Source organism: Nicotiana tomentosiformis, chromosome 1 (assembly GCF_000390325.3).
Source record: "Nicotiana tomentosiformis chromosome 1, ASM39032v3, whole genome shotgun sequence".
NCBI lineage: Eukaryota > Viridiplantae > Streptophyta > Magnoliopsida > Solanales > Solanaceae > Nicotiana > Nicotiana tomentosiformis.
The window spans coordinates 60307613-60322074 of NC_090812.1; the positions used below are offsets into that span (position 1 = coordinate 60307613).

The following is a 14462-nucleotide window of genomic DNA, read 5'->3' on the forward strand; positions in this document are numbered from 1 at the left end:
TACGGAGAAAGAGCTCCTTACCATTGTGTTTGCAATTGAGAAGTTCCACTCGTACTTGATGGGTGCAAAAGTCATTGTCCACACAGATCATGCTGCGCTTCATTATCTTATAAGCAAGAAGGACTCCAAAGCTCGGTTGATGAGATGGGTGCTTTTGTTGCAAGAGTTTGATATTGACATCCAAGATAGAGAAGAGAGTGAAAACCAAGTGGTGGACCACTTATCTCGTTTGGAGAAGGAGGGGAGGCCGCATGATGGCCTCGAAATCAATGACCCCTTCCACGATGAGCAACTCTTGGCTATTTCAATGAAAAAGGTGTCATGGTTCGCGTATCTAGCAAATATTCTTGTGTGTGGACTCATTCCAGATGAGTTCTGCTCAAACCAAAGGAAGAAGATCAAATGGGATTGTCAAGATTATTATTGTGATAAACCATACCTTTTTCGGATTTGAACGGATAGGGTGATTAGAAAATATGTACCGGAAGAAGAGCAAGGTGAAATTCCTGGGGCTTGTTATTCTTCGCCATATGGTGGTCATCATGGTGGAGCAAGAACGACTGCCTATGTGCTTAGTTGCGGGTTCTATTGTCCCACTCTTTACAAGGATTCAAGTGAGCTAGTGAAAAGATATGATGAATGTCAACGGGACGGTGGAATCTCAAATAAGAATGAAATGCCTCTCACAATCATCATGGAGATTGATATTTTTGATGTGTGGGGTATTGACTTCATGGGCCCTTTTGTGAGTTCTTGTGGAAACACCTACATCTTGGTCGCGGTTGATTACGTGTCCAAATGGGTTGAGGCCGTTTCTTTACCCAACAATTAGGCGAGAAGTATGGTGACTTTCTTGAAGAAGAATATTTTCACACGGTTTGGTACTCCACGTGCTATTATAAGCGATGGGGGGTCACCTTTTTGCAATAAGGCTTTCGACACCTTGCTTAGCAAGTATAGTGTTACTCATAAAGTCACGACTCTTTATCACCCACAAGCTAGTAGGCAAGTGGAAGTTTCCAATCAGGAGATAAAGAGTATTTTGTCCAAAATGGTGAATGCTAATTGGACAGATTGGTCCAAGAAGCTTTATGATGCATTATGGGCTTATCGAACGGCTTACAAAGCATCTGTCAGAATGTCGCCATACCGGTTGGTGTTCGGAAAAGCTTGTCATCTTTTAGCGGAACTAGAGAACAAGGCCATGTGGGCTCTAAAGAAGTTCAATCTTGATTGGGATGTAGCCGCTAACTTGAGGGTTGCATATTTGAATGAATTGGATGAGTTCTGGTACCATGCTTATGCAAGTTCGTCCTTGTTCAAAGAAAAGATGAAATTTCTTCATGACAAATACATTTGGAACAAAAAGTTCAAGATGGGCTATCTTGTATTGTTGTTTAACTCAAGGCTGAGGATATTTCCCAGGAAGCTAAAGTCTAAATGGAATGGTCCTTTTGAAATCGTGGGTGTGACACCTTTTGGTGCATTGGATTTGAAGAATAAAAACAATGAAGTATTCAGAGTCAATGGTCACCGGGTGAAGCACTACTTGGGAAAAGTTTGAGATAGCCACGTCGTGGCAGTCATTCATTTCAATTGAGGGTATTCTGTGTCGTGTCGCGACGTTAAATCAGGCGCTTCTTGGGAGGCAACCCATGTTTCTTTTCCTTTTTTTTCTTCTTTTGTAGTTTGGTGTTATTTGTATGCAAACTTGATTTGAAGTGTGGAGTGTAGACTTAAAGGAATTGTGGACAGAAATCTGGCTAAGTATTGCAAGAATTGTGGACCGCAGTTGATTTGTGTGGACTGCACATTTATGGTTGTTGCAACAAAAGTGCAATGTTAACGCACAATTATCTTGCAGACCGCACAAATAAAAGGTTAAAAATGTCAACTCTCTGAAGTTTAGTCTGTCAGAGAAAAGGTCGATGTGTGTCCATAAAAAGAAATCTGCAGCCGCAATATGAAATCTGTGTCCGTACACAAAATTGTGCGGACCGCAGATGAGATGCTGAGTTAAGGTCACCAGGTACTAGAGTGCGGACCGCACATGAAATTGTGTGACCGCACTTGCTCTTCTTTCCCTTAGCCAACCAACTCGTATAATTTGAGGAACAAGGGCATTTGTTACGTTTTTCATTCTCTGAGCATAGAAATAGTGCCCTCTTGAAATTTCTTGGTGATTTCATTTGTCCACATACACAACATCCTTGATCAGTCACTCATTACACTCATTCATCTGGTATGATTCAATTTCTTGTTAATCTTTTTCTTTTAATTTGTAGATTTTTAGTTATTTTTAGGCCATTTGTCATTAGAATTCAATTGTGTATCCATGTGGGGGTAAATCTATAATGGGTTAAATAATACATGCTCTATGAGGAATAGGTTAACATATTTTCATGTTTTTATGATGTTGCTGTGTCAAATTGTGCACAGAATTGAAAAAACTAGAATGAAACAACTGAACTGTTCATAATTTTTGAATTATACGGATGCACCTAAATTTATGCGGTCCGCAGAAATTGATTTTAGGGCAGCATTAGTGAAGAAGGGATTTGCGGCACAAGATAAAATGTGCGGACCGCAGAATTCTCATTGTGGCTGCAGAAATACACTTTTACTGTCATCAGAGAGTCCCTACTTTCAGTCTCCAATGTGCGGCCGCAAGTTTAATTATGCGGACCGCAGAAATCGTGTTGGTGTCGCACATCAGCCAATTCTCTTTCATCAGAGAGTTGGCATTTGTTGGGTCTCAGATGTGCGGCTGCAAGTAGAATTGTACGGGTCGCACTCGACTTTTGTTGCTGCAACAAAATTGTGTGGTCTGCAAGTCATCATCTGCGGCCCCAAGCAAATTGTGCAGACCACAGATATGGTTTCCTGCAAGCATTTTTTGAATGTGTACCCTCACTATGTCTTCTGGTTTATATCTTACTTGCATATCTCCTGGGTGTCTTCTTAGTTAATTGTAGTTAGAAATCATAAAATTAAATTGTTGATTATCTTGGATAGCAACAAAGCTAGAAACTACAAAAATATTATTTAAATCCAATCCATGTGGATACGATATTATACTATACTATATTTGATTAGCGAGCATAATTTAAGTGTGTATTCTAAGCACGTCAAATTTTGGCATCGTTGTCGGGAATTGGTAATCAATAGTGTTTAAAATAGTTTGTAGTGCTAATTCAGGAATTTTTCTTTTTCTTTTATTTTATTTTTCTCTTTTTACGTTTGGTGTTCGTTGATTGTGCTTAGGTTATAGTTTCAGAGTGGTGCATGACTAGAACTTCTACGAAAGAAGTGTTACGATACGAGTCAGAGATATAAAAACAACTGCGACTGTTGATGAAGGATAGAAATCTCACAAAAGAACATCAAAAAAGGTTGGGTAATCCTCAACCAAAGAAGCTATGGCTGGAAACGGTGATGATAATATAGATTTGGCTGCAAGAGAGGCAGGCCAACAACGAGAAAAAGTTGCACGGGATGCTGAGGAAGCAGCTATTAGAGATTTGCAAAACATGTATGAAGAAGAGAGGGGTCTTAGACTTAATCAACATCAACCCTTGCCTGGGAGGCCATTAGGCGATTATGCTAGACCGGTCTACAATCAAGGCTTATTAAGTGTTAGACCACCTCCAATTACAGCAAATAATTTCGAGTTGAAGCAAGGGTTGCTTCAAACCCTTCAGAATTGATGTGTCTTCAGAGGGAAGCCAAACAAAATTTCAAACACATATCAAATGGACTTCGAGGAGATTATGAACATATTTCAATACAATGGGGTGTCACAAGATGCAGTGTATTTAAGGGCATTCCCCCTTTCACTTAAAGATGATGCTAAAGAGTGGATTCAGAGTTTGCCCAGTAGATCGATTAGAACTTGGGAGGAGATAACCAGAAAATTCCTTGATAAATATTTTTTCCCAGATAAGACGGGCAAGATTAGAAGAGAAATCCATAACTTCTACCAGAAAGAGACTGAAACTGTTTTTGAAGCATGGGAGAGGTTTAAGGAGATAGTTAGAAAGTGTCAACATAGCGGAATTGAACTCTAGATGCAACTCCAGGATATTTGGGAAGGATTGACACCGACCTCGCGTAGAACATTGAGCAATGAGTGGGAGGCCCTTTGATGAAGAAGACTCTAGAGGAGATAGTTACAATTCTTGATGAGTTATCTGAAGATGCTAACCACTGTCCCTCTGAGAGTGCTGAAAGAAGAAGATCAACTGATGTTCACGAAGTTGATGCTAATACATATGTGCATGTACAATTTGATGCTACGGCTAAGGAAATATGAAAGATAACCTTAGCCTCAAGACAAAATGAGCCTTACATTGTGATATATGTGGAAGAGGACACCCTGCTCATAGGTGTCAAGCCTCAACTGAGGAAGTGAATGGTGTGGAAAATTAAAATGCAATGGGTTAGAGGCTCCTCAGTTTTTCATAGAGTTCACTTGGAGGTACTACAATAAAACAACTATATACCCCAGGAACAAGGAGCTCCAGCATACCAAAATCAGCAGAGGCAGCAATATTAGCCTTAACAGCCCATTCAGCATGGTCTAGAGGATCTAATGAAGGCCTTCATTATCAAGACAGATGAGAGGTGGGACGCCCATGGAGTAGATATCAAAGAACTGGGCACTGGTTTTCAAAACTTGGAGAAACAAGTATGACATATTGCAACAATATTATCTGAGAGTGCTCCAGGAACTCTCCCAACTGATACTCAGAGAAATCCCAAAGAAACGGTGAATGTTATAACTTTGAGAAGTGGGCAAGTGTTGAAAGATCCCACCCCGATCCAGAAAGATGGGATAGCTGCAAAAGAAAGTGGGGAGCAGCTGAAGAATGATGTTGATAAAAAGAAAAAAGGCCTGATGAAAGCGGAGAAAAAGAAGAAGGAAGGAAAATCAAGAAGGGAGGAACATGATGAGAGCGAGCATATGCCTGCTTTACCTTTCCCCCAAAAGCTATATAGAGAAAAACTGGACAAGTAGTTTAGGATATTTTTAGATGTGCTGAAGCAGGTTCATGTAAACTTACCATTCACAGAAGTGCTCTCACAAATGCCTGCTTATGCCAAATTCTCGACGGAGATCCTTACAATGAAGAGGAACATCGAGGAGACCTCAGTGGTTAAGCTCACAGAGCATTGCAGCGCGATATTTCAAAACAAACTCCCACAAAAGTGTGGAGATCTAGGGAGTTTTACTATACCTTTGTCTTTAGGCTTTATTCATTTTGATAAGTCTTTATGTGATTCTGGTGCCTCAATTAACTTAATGCCTCTATCTATTTATAGAAAACTGGAGAAGGAGATTGGAGAGATAAGGTCAGTGCCAATATATTTGCAGCTGGCATACCAAATGACTTTAATACTAAGGGTATAGTGGAAGATGTGTTAGTTCATGCGGATAAGTTTGTATTTCCTGTAGATTTTATAGTGGTGAATATGGAGGAAAACAAGGAGGTCCCCCTCATCCTAGGAAGACTATTATTAGCAATGGGTAGAGAAATATTGGATAAACACGAGAGAAAACTCATGCTTAGAGTGGGTGAGGAGACGGTGACTTTTGATATGAATGTAGAAAAGGGGGCACAAAAGGACAAACCAGCTGCAAGTGTTGAGTGGAAAGTAAAAGGCTCAAAAGAGAAGGCTGCAGTGAGCGAGAAAGATAAGTGTGAGGTGCACCCCAAAAAGGCTGAGAAGAAGCTATGTGCATGGATGTGTGCATTGGTTTGGGCGCAAGGAATGGAGCCCGACTTTGACTCAGACCCCGACTAGATATTCAGGGAAGTTTCCTTTACCTTATACTTTTTAATTGTGTGTCATGGAGACATGCCACAACTTAAAGTGTGGTGTGGGGGTAATTGTATGTTTTATGTATGTATATTAGTTTTCTGTTTATTAGTTGTAATAGTTGAAAAATTAAAAAAACCATAAAAATTGAAACAATATCGATTTTCCCGACGATGGATATCATCGACAGGTTTCTTGAGGGATTAAAGTCTAAAGAAAAAGACAAAAAGACTTTCTTTTGTTAGGTAGTATAATAATTCCCCCTTGATTTTTCTTTGTGCCGCGATTTTTTTCCAAGGGTTTTGTCTGAATTGTGTGTAGTTAGATTTTATTTTGTAGACTAGTAGGAAGCCTTGTGTTGTACTTTGAATTGAAAGCAATATCTCTTGACTTTATTATACCTTGAGAATAGTGAGTGCTTTAGTTGTGACGCTTAGGCTCAGTTTTTTACTCTTGTATAAGTATCTTAAATTGTTTGATCTTAACTTTGCTTATTTGCTTTGACTAGAGTGTCTTGATAGTCCAATCTTGAGCGAGTTATGTGCCATGTGTGTGGGAGGTTTTTTGCTATTATGTGCATTGCATTTGATATCTAGAACATGTCTCGTGTGTTTGCAAAGCGAAATATTAGTTTTATTTAGTCTTGGAAGTGATTTTAGGCATTTCTTTGTTGAACTAGTTATAAGCTCTTAAACTTGTTATGAACTTTGTAAAAGTTGAAGTGTGGGGTGGTTGATTTGGCTTTTGAGTGGAACTAATGAAATAAGGATAAAGGTGCACTGTATTAAAAAAATCCACTTGAATTGGAAAAAGAAAAGAAAAAATATAGTTGTATTGTTGTGCAAAATATTCATTGATAGTGGTGACTCTTGATGTAATTGTGCTTAAAGAAGTAGGGAGTTAATGTATATTGATGTGAAGGTGGAGTTATGATTTGACATAAGTGTGCGGTTTTGAACAATGAAATGTATGTATTAAAGTGCTTAGGGAGGTATAGTCACTCTTATATCCAAATGTATCCTACCCATCCCGCAGCCTACATTACAACCAGTTTAAAGCCCTACTTTATCCTTGACTCGATGAGCTCAATTAGTATAGTAGTATACTACGGGCAAGCCTATGGTACATCTTTTGTGGCATATGAATGTTGTTTCTGAGAGTGAGTGAATTGTTCCTAATTGTTCTTAAATTTTTTATTATGCACGGAATACTCTCTATTGTGGTGTGGGGGCACTTGATTCATGAAAGAAAGGTAATTCATGACCTCTGTATTAGAGTATGTGAGTGGGTTATAAATAAAGCGTGGTGCTTTTGAGTCAAATCTTGAGGCTAGGATGTTACGGTATTGACCTTAATTTGTTTTAAATATTCTTGATGTGATGAGTTCTCAGAGTTGTTTAAAAAGGTCGTGTCTATGTGGAGTGTAGTTTGATTGTTCGAGGACGAGCAATGGTTTAAGTCTGGGGTGTTGATGGTAGGATATAATTACGTATTTTAGTCACTTATTGCACACTAATTCACTGCACTTTATTCGTTTTGAGCTTTAATTGGTAGTGCTCTGCACTTAGTTGATTGTAGTTAATAGAATGCTTGAGCTTGTGAGTGGTGGTGAACTTCACGCCGTTGACAGAGGGGTCATCGCAGTCTCCAATTATCATGTTGATAGTACGAGGTGGTGATGGCGTCTTTGGCGGGCCCTGGTGTTAATGTCCTCTGGAGAAGTTGTTTCTCCCCTTATCGCTTAACAACTCTTTGAGGTGTCCCCGCCGCAACATGTTTGCGACTTCTTATCTCAGGGCGATGCAATCTTCTGTTTTATACCCATGTTCCTCGTTTAACTCATAGAGGACGTTGGATTTTCTGGTGTTGGATCAGATCTCATCTTTGGCGGCCACTTTACCTTTGTTCCGGTGAGTCCCTATCCTTGGCATGGATGGGCCTTCTTCATAGCAGGGGAAAGGTGTGGTGGCCGCCCTGACGTATGGCTGGTGTCGTTCCCTATTAGGTCGCGAGATGGAGTGATCCCTCATGATGTTGTCTCTTCGTTCTTTTCTGGATTCGATTTGTACTGAGATTAGCCGATGAGTTGGTTCGTTAAGGTTGTCCTCGTCTGCTCGGACCTCGTCACAATAGGTATTATGGATTTCATCCCAAGTGGTTGGAGGATATTTCATCAATCGGCTCAACAGTTTTCTAGTCGCTCTTCAACCATCTCTACTCAACCCGTTCTGGAAAGCCGCGACCGACATCCCTTCGGACACGTTCGGCAGAGTCATCCTTACTCTGTTGAATCAGGCGAGGAAGTTCCTTAGTCCCTCTCCCAAGGACTGCTTATTAGTGAATATGTCATTTACTCTTGCTTCGGCCTTCTTGGCTGCGGCATGGGCAGTTACGAACTTATCGGCCATTTCCTCGAAAGTTTCTATGGAGCGGGATTGTAGCTATGAATACCATGTCAATGCCCCTCCCGTAATGGTTTCGCCAAACTTCTTCAGCAAAATAGAGGACACTTGTTCCTTGGCGAGGTCATTGTCTTTCACAACGGTGACGTAGTGGGTCACATGATCCTCGAGATCGGTCGTTCCATCGTATATCCTGGTGTAGGGTGGCATTTTGAACGTCTTTGGTATGGCATACGGGGCTGTATCATCGCACTACGACTGCTCCACGAACCTGTCGATGTCCCCTTTTTGGAAACAGCTTAGGAGCGCATGGTATCTTGTCGACTCGTTCTTGGTGTTCTTTCATCTGGTCTCAGGGTGCTTTATTTTCATTCTCTATTTCTTCCATCCTCTTTAGAACGGCAGCGAGGGCACTGTCACCTGCACTGTTAGTAATACTGTGAGTTATACCTGCCCTCGGAGGGTTTTGTCGGTTGCACTTCTCGTATGTTTGTTATATCATGCAAGCTCTTGCGATTTTTGTAGTCGTTCCTGGAGCGGGTTTGTTGAGCATGCTCACCAGTGTGTTGGTCAGCCATGCTTCGGGGAGTTTTTTCACAACTGGGGGCATCCATTCTTCTGCGGACGTGGATGCCTCTTTTTCACTGCGTTTTGTAATGCTACGGTGAAGGGGAGGCGACCTTTCATGCCTAGGGGAAGCATTGGGGGTCACGTCCCTGTCCATTGTTTCGCAGCTTTAGTTGATAGCGTTCATGAAGTTGCTAGGGAAATCACTTGTTATTTTTGTCCTTTCTCCTTGGTTACCTGTGATAAGTGGGGATTTTGACTGCTTATTAGCACATTTTAGCTTTTGTTTTAGTCTAAAAGTATTGAATTGTGTTCCCGAAACTAATTAAATTGTGCAAATTGTAGGAATGCCGGAACTTTGGTGTCCCGAGATGAAATCCGACTCAAAAAAGAGTGTTCCGAAGCACATGGCAATAAAGGGCGCAGAAGCACAAATGTGCGGTCCGCAGAAGGAATTTTGCGACCGCAAAAGAAATTGCGGACCGCAGAATTCAATCTGCGGCGTCAAACAAAGAAGAAAAATCTAACAGAACTTTCAGCAATGTGCGGACCACACATAAATTGTGCGGTCGCAGAACTAGGCTTAAGAGACAAAGATGAGAGAGAATGCAAAAAGACCAGGTCCAAGGGCCTTTGTGAAGTGAGGACCGCACAAGAATTGTGCGGCCGCAGTCCAGAAATGTGCGTCCGCAGAACTCACTTTCCTACTAACTGAAGAAATTTGTGGACAGTACATGGAATTGTGCGGCCACAAAACCTCCCGAGGGGTATTTTTGTCCCCAATTTTCGGCCCTGTATAAATAGGTGAGTTTCACAAAATTAGGTCAAGTTGGAACATAAAATGTTGTTGTAGTCGTTTCTCTTTGCTATTTTAGGAAGTTTTAGCTTATTTGAGTATTTTAATATTAGATTTCGTCATTTTAATCTTTCGTTATGAGTTTAATTAGCTTTTTATCTTTATTTTCTTCAAATCCCATTATGAGTAGCTAGATTTTTACTAGGGTTATGACCCAATCCTAGTGTGTAAAACCTTATGGATGATTAATTTTATGCTTGTTTATGATTGGATGTTGATTATTTATCTTAGTTCATGCTTCAATTTTAGAATTAATGGTTGCAAACATTGATTCATGTCTATTTGACTTAGTCTCTACTTGATAAAGAGGGACCTAGTCTAGGATAACTTAGATAACAAGGAAGTAGGTTAATTGAGAGATTGATTAACCTAATTAACGGGTTCAAACTAGAGAAAGTAAGAATCTGACTTGAGCTCTTATCAACTGTTTTGGCTGATACCCATTTGGACTTGAGGAAGCCAAATTGGTCAAAATCACTCTCTGACCGAGAGGTATTGAGTGGGTAACATGGAGTTGAGAGCTATAATACACCCCAATCAACAAGACAAGTATAAACATCTTTATCCCATTAGGCAAACACCTAGGTTATGGTCACAACCCTAGGCCCTTAATCCAATTGGAAAAACCTTAAAAATATTTATCTATAATCTATTTTCTTTAGCTTGCATTCATTAGAGTAACAGTAGAAATAGAAAATAAAACCTTGTTGTGAAAGTGCAATCTTAGATAACCTATTTGCTTTCTTCTAATATATACTCCTAACCCCTCATAACTCCCGGTGGATTAGAGCCCGACTCATAGTTGGCTAATTATTATTGCATACGACTGTATCATATCTCTTATAGAGGTGTGTTGTGGACGTCATCAACCTGCCAGATAGGTTTTTGTACGTACAAAGAAATTAGATGATTTTAGGGTTTGTGAGGTTGGTGACTTGCGTTAGCTGTAGATCTAGAGGAAACTAAAAATTTAACTAAGACATCCCCACAAACAGCACCAAATTGTTTGGCCAAAAAATATAGATCTTGATTCAACTAATTAAATTTATATAAATGAAGGTTAATCTTAGTTAATAATAATATCTCAAAGACGAAATTCTCAATAGTATAATAAATAATACGTAGATCTTTTTTTGAAAGCAATAAAGTACACAGTGAACAATATTTAAGAATCCAAACAGAAATAATGTAGCATTAAATAGTGAGGAATGGCAATAAATATTATTTATGTAAATAGAACGAATGAGTCACCCGAAAAAGGATGAAATCAATAGATGTTCTTTCTGACAATTATGAATGATGGACAAGCCTTTCAATATTCGAGTTGTTTTCGGATCTGGTGGAAAAGTATGGACAAGAATCCTCGTGAAAAGGTTGTTTTTATAGGCTTATAATAAGACTAGATTCTTTCTTTAAAATCAAAGTATATTTTACAAATAAATATCACATGACCCCTATCATTGTGTCTTTTTCTATTTACATGGAACGTGTTCCTAAAAACCCTAATAGTACAAATGCAGAGAATATCCACTAGAATATTCTCTTTAATGTTATATCTTGTAACTAGTCGTTATAACTCTGTCAAGGGTACTCGACCTCAGCCTCGATCTTTGGCACTCCTCGACTTCAGTCTTTGTTGACTCTTCGACCACGACCGTTGTTATTAATTAGATTACTTCGACACGTGGCGGCCTGAGAATATTTTACTAATACAATTTCGACTAGAGATAGATTTTGACCCATACAGTCATATCTATAAAATTAATCTTTAAATTTTAGGCTTAATAGAAAAAGGATTACAAACACCACCTGGCAGAAATCACGTAAAATGTTCATAGCCGAATTTATACAATTTATTTCATTCATCTGCTTTTCTATCACAAGCATGGATTTCCTATCTTTATTAGTGGAAGAAAATTTATCATTTGGTTGACTTTAGAGTTTGGACTTGAACATGTTTCTCTTCTCTTAATGGTATGGTATTTTGGGTAGTGCGCACATGAATAATGAAAAAGAAGAAGGAAGAAAAGGAAAAGACATATGGTCAAAGCAAAAGAGATTTTTATTGGGACGACATTTAGAATTTAAACATTTTAATTCTACTTTAAGATTTTTATCGTTGAAAATTTATGGGTTTTATTATACTTTTAAAATTATGAATTCAAATAAAATATAATATAATTAATAATAACAATTATGCCTCAATTCCAAATAAATTAAGGTCAGCACTGATTCGGGTGGAATTACAACAGGTACAAATCCAAACTCTATATTTTCCCATTTTAAAAAAATGCTTAGGTCAACGGCATAAACTAATTGGAGGTCATTTTTGAGTTAGACATCCTTGGAGTTGGGACTTGGTGGAGAGTTGCTTTGACAACTTCGTGGCCTCATGCGCCAAAGGATAGTTTGCACTTTGCTTCAAACTCCTCCCCTGATTTGTTTTGTCGGCCAATTCTCAGTTATTGCAATTAAATTTGATTACTCCAATAACGTGTCGCTCTCTTGATACTCTTTTTCCAGTAAACATTTGGATAAATACGACCACTTTTGCACCCCTAAAAATTGAATAAAAATAGCTATCCTTTTTGTAGAGTTGTAGACTTGAAGTGTTTTGTGGTCCCTTTTTCCTTTATTATCTCTCACACCATGTGATTAACATAAACTTGTGTTGTTTAATAAAGGACAGTATAAAACCTTGATCTTTGAATTTCTATATATTCCTTTTCCAAAACCCTTTTACATTATTATGGTAACGTAGCCGCGTAAATTAGGGATAAATCAGGAAGTACGCTTTGATAAGGAAAAGACGAGAGGCGGTAGGACAGTCATTTATTAAACAGTTGCATCACGGCTATTTCTTAAATACACTGTTGCATCAAGGCTTTTTATTAAAGAAGAATTAACCCAAATAGTTGTCTATCCGACTGTTTAAACTAAAAATCGCCGGTGAAGGTATAATGTATGCATAATTTATATATTATATACGTATAATTATATATAATAAATATATAATCTATATATATTGCTAGAAAAGTAAACAATGAATATAACGGACTATTTTGGTAAACAAACTGCTAGTCATTATTATTGCATCAAGACTATTTCTTAAAAATGTCAAAAGGACCGTTGTTCTGTTTCTTTTTCTTTCAAAAAAAGAAACTTTTTAGAAAGTAGCAGGAGTTGTAGTAAATAAACGCAACGGTGAAAATTCTGAAAACTTTTTTAAATATTTTTTTGTCCAAACACCCAATTTCCTGAAAGAATCATCATTGGCATGTGCAAAGCTGAAGAGAAATGTTTAAAAACTGTTACGAATAACTAAGATAAAAAATATTATGTGAATAACGCTAATCTATTCAACTTGACATGTGAGAAATAGTACGTAAAATAGACAGCTTTAATACAGCATTCAACGTAAGAATATAAAAGTATTATTATTATAGTAAAAGATCATCAAGCACAAGAAGCAGCGAAAATGTACTATTACCATGATCCTAAACAGTATCATTACATTTCCTTTTATTTACAGGAGAGTCCGTTATTAACAAAGAGGAAGTTAGTGTAAAAGAATTATTATTATTTTCATTTGTTTATTTTGTTGGGGGTGGCAATCCAACTGTCCAAGTAAAGTATACGTAGGACAGCCGTGAAGCTCGTATTTTCTAACTGTTAATTACCGGTAATTTCTACTCTCTCCGTTCCACAGTAAGTGATTTTTTAACCTTTTTTTGTGGTCCAAAATATTAAATTTTTTTAGATTTCAAAATTGAATTAATTGTTTTTTTTCCTACATTACCCTTGAAGTAAATAGTGTTGGAGTATGTGTTAAGAGTGTTTAAGTTAAGAAATAATAAAGATTAATATGGTCAATTTTATTGCTAATTAATGTTAAAAAACAATTTCTTAATCTGTGTGAAAACAATTAAAAAATAACTTATTGTGGACACGAAAGAATACTAATTAGTAGAATACAACTACCCAGATACCTTCTTGTGACATTTACAACTTTACTGTCCTAGAAGTCAAATATTTGACACAATGAGAAAACTAATAAAATATTATAGTAGAAAAGAATGTACGAATTAAGGGGATAAAGATAATTTTATAATACTTATATTTTGAGTTAATTAAAAAATACATAACACTCAAGAAAATTATTGATAAATTTAGATAATTGAAGAATTTTAAACAATATAACATAAGTATTAAAAAAAATATTTTCGGAATAAGAAAATATATACTTATGTTATATTAAAAGAGAAGTAGTATCAAAATATTAAGTCAATTACAAGTTAATAAAAAGAAACATTAGAAAATGGACCGTACTAAGTACTTACTAATTTAATAAAGATTAAACAAGGAATAAACAATTTATTTGATTACTATATGATTTGTGTCTTTTGATTTTATATAGATTTTGTTATATTTTTGTAAACTACATAAAATAATAAATAATATTTATTAAAATAATATAATATATTAGATTATATAATTTTATAAGATTAATATTCTGTCAAATTATTCGCGCATTATGCGAGTTCTAATACTATTTACCAAGAAAAGTAGGACTTCCATTCTAGGCGATTAGCAGATCGAGAATTTTATATCAGAAGTGGAAAATTCACTATACCAATTATTTTTACGTGACAATAAAGGTGAACTTATTTATAAAAATATTTATTCAATTATGGGTGCGCGACCGGATCTATCCCAGGTTGACTTAGGTCAATTTACAAGGATTAAAGGATCACATTTTCATCCGAGTCCATACCACACATTTATAAATTTAAAGCATGAGTAATCGTTTTTATTAA

The 14462-nt window shown here is 37.2% G+C and overlaps 1 protein-coding gene and 1 non-coding gene across 2 annotated transcripts; one reads left to right on the plus strand and one right to left on the minus strand.

Moving 5' to 3' along the window:
* The first annotated feature begins 841 nt into the window (after positions 1–841).
* LOC138906634 (uncharacterized) lies at positions 842–1564 on the plus strand. The gene is made up of 2 exons (XM_070195914.1): positions 842–1258; positions 1370–1564. The coding sequence occupies exons 1-2, from the start codon at positions 842–844 to the stop codon at positions 1562–1564; spliced, it is 612 nt and encodes a 203-aa protein (XP_070052015.1).
* A 2386-nt stretch (positions 1565–3950) lies between these two features.
* Positions 3951–4057, minus strand: LOC117278074 (small nucleolar RNA R71). Its single transcript, XR_004508387.1, has one exon. It is a non-coding gene; the product is annotated as a small nucleolar RNA R71 (small nucleolar RNA).
* Between the last annotated feature and the right edge of the window lie 10405 nt (positions 4058–14462).

Bases quoted from the DNA above. Each gene is read 5' to 3' on its own strand.
- LOC138906634 (XM_070195914.1), top strand. From the start codon at position 842: ATGGTGACTTTCTTGAAGAAGAATATTTTCACACGGTTTGGTACTCCA. The intron at 1,259-1,369 runs GTTGCATATTTG...TGGAACAAAAAG, and splicing joins ATGTAGCCGCTAACTTGAGG to TTCAAGATGGGCTATCTTGT.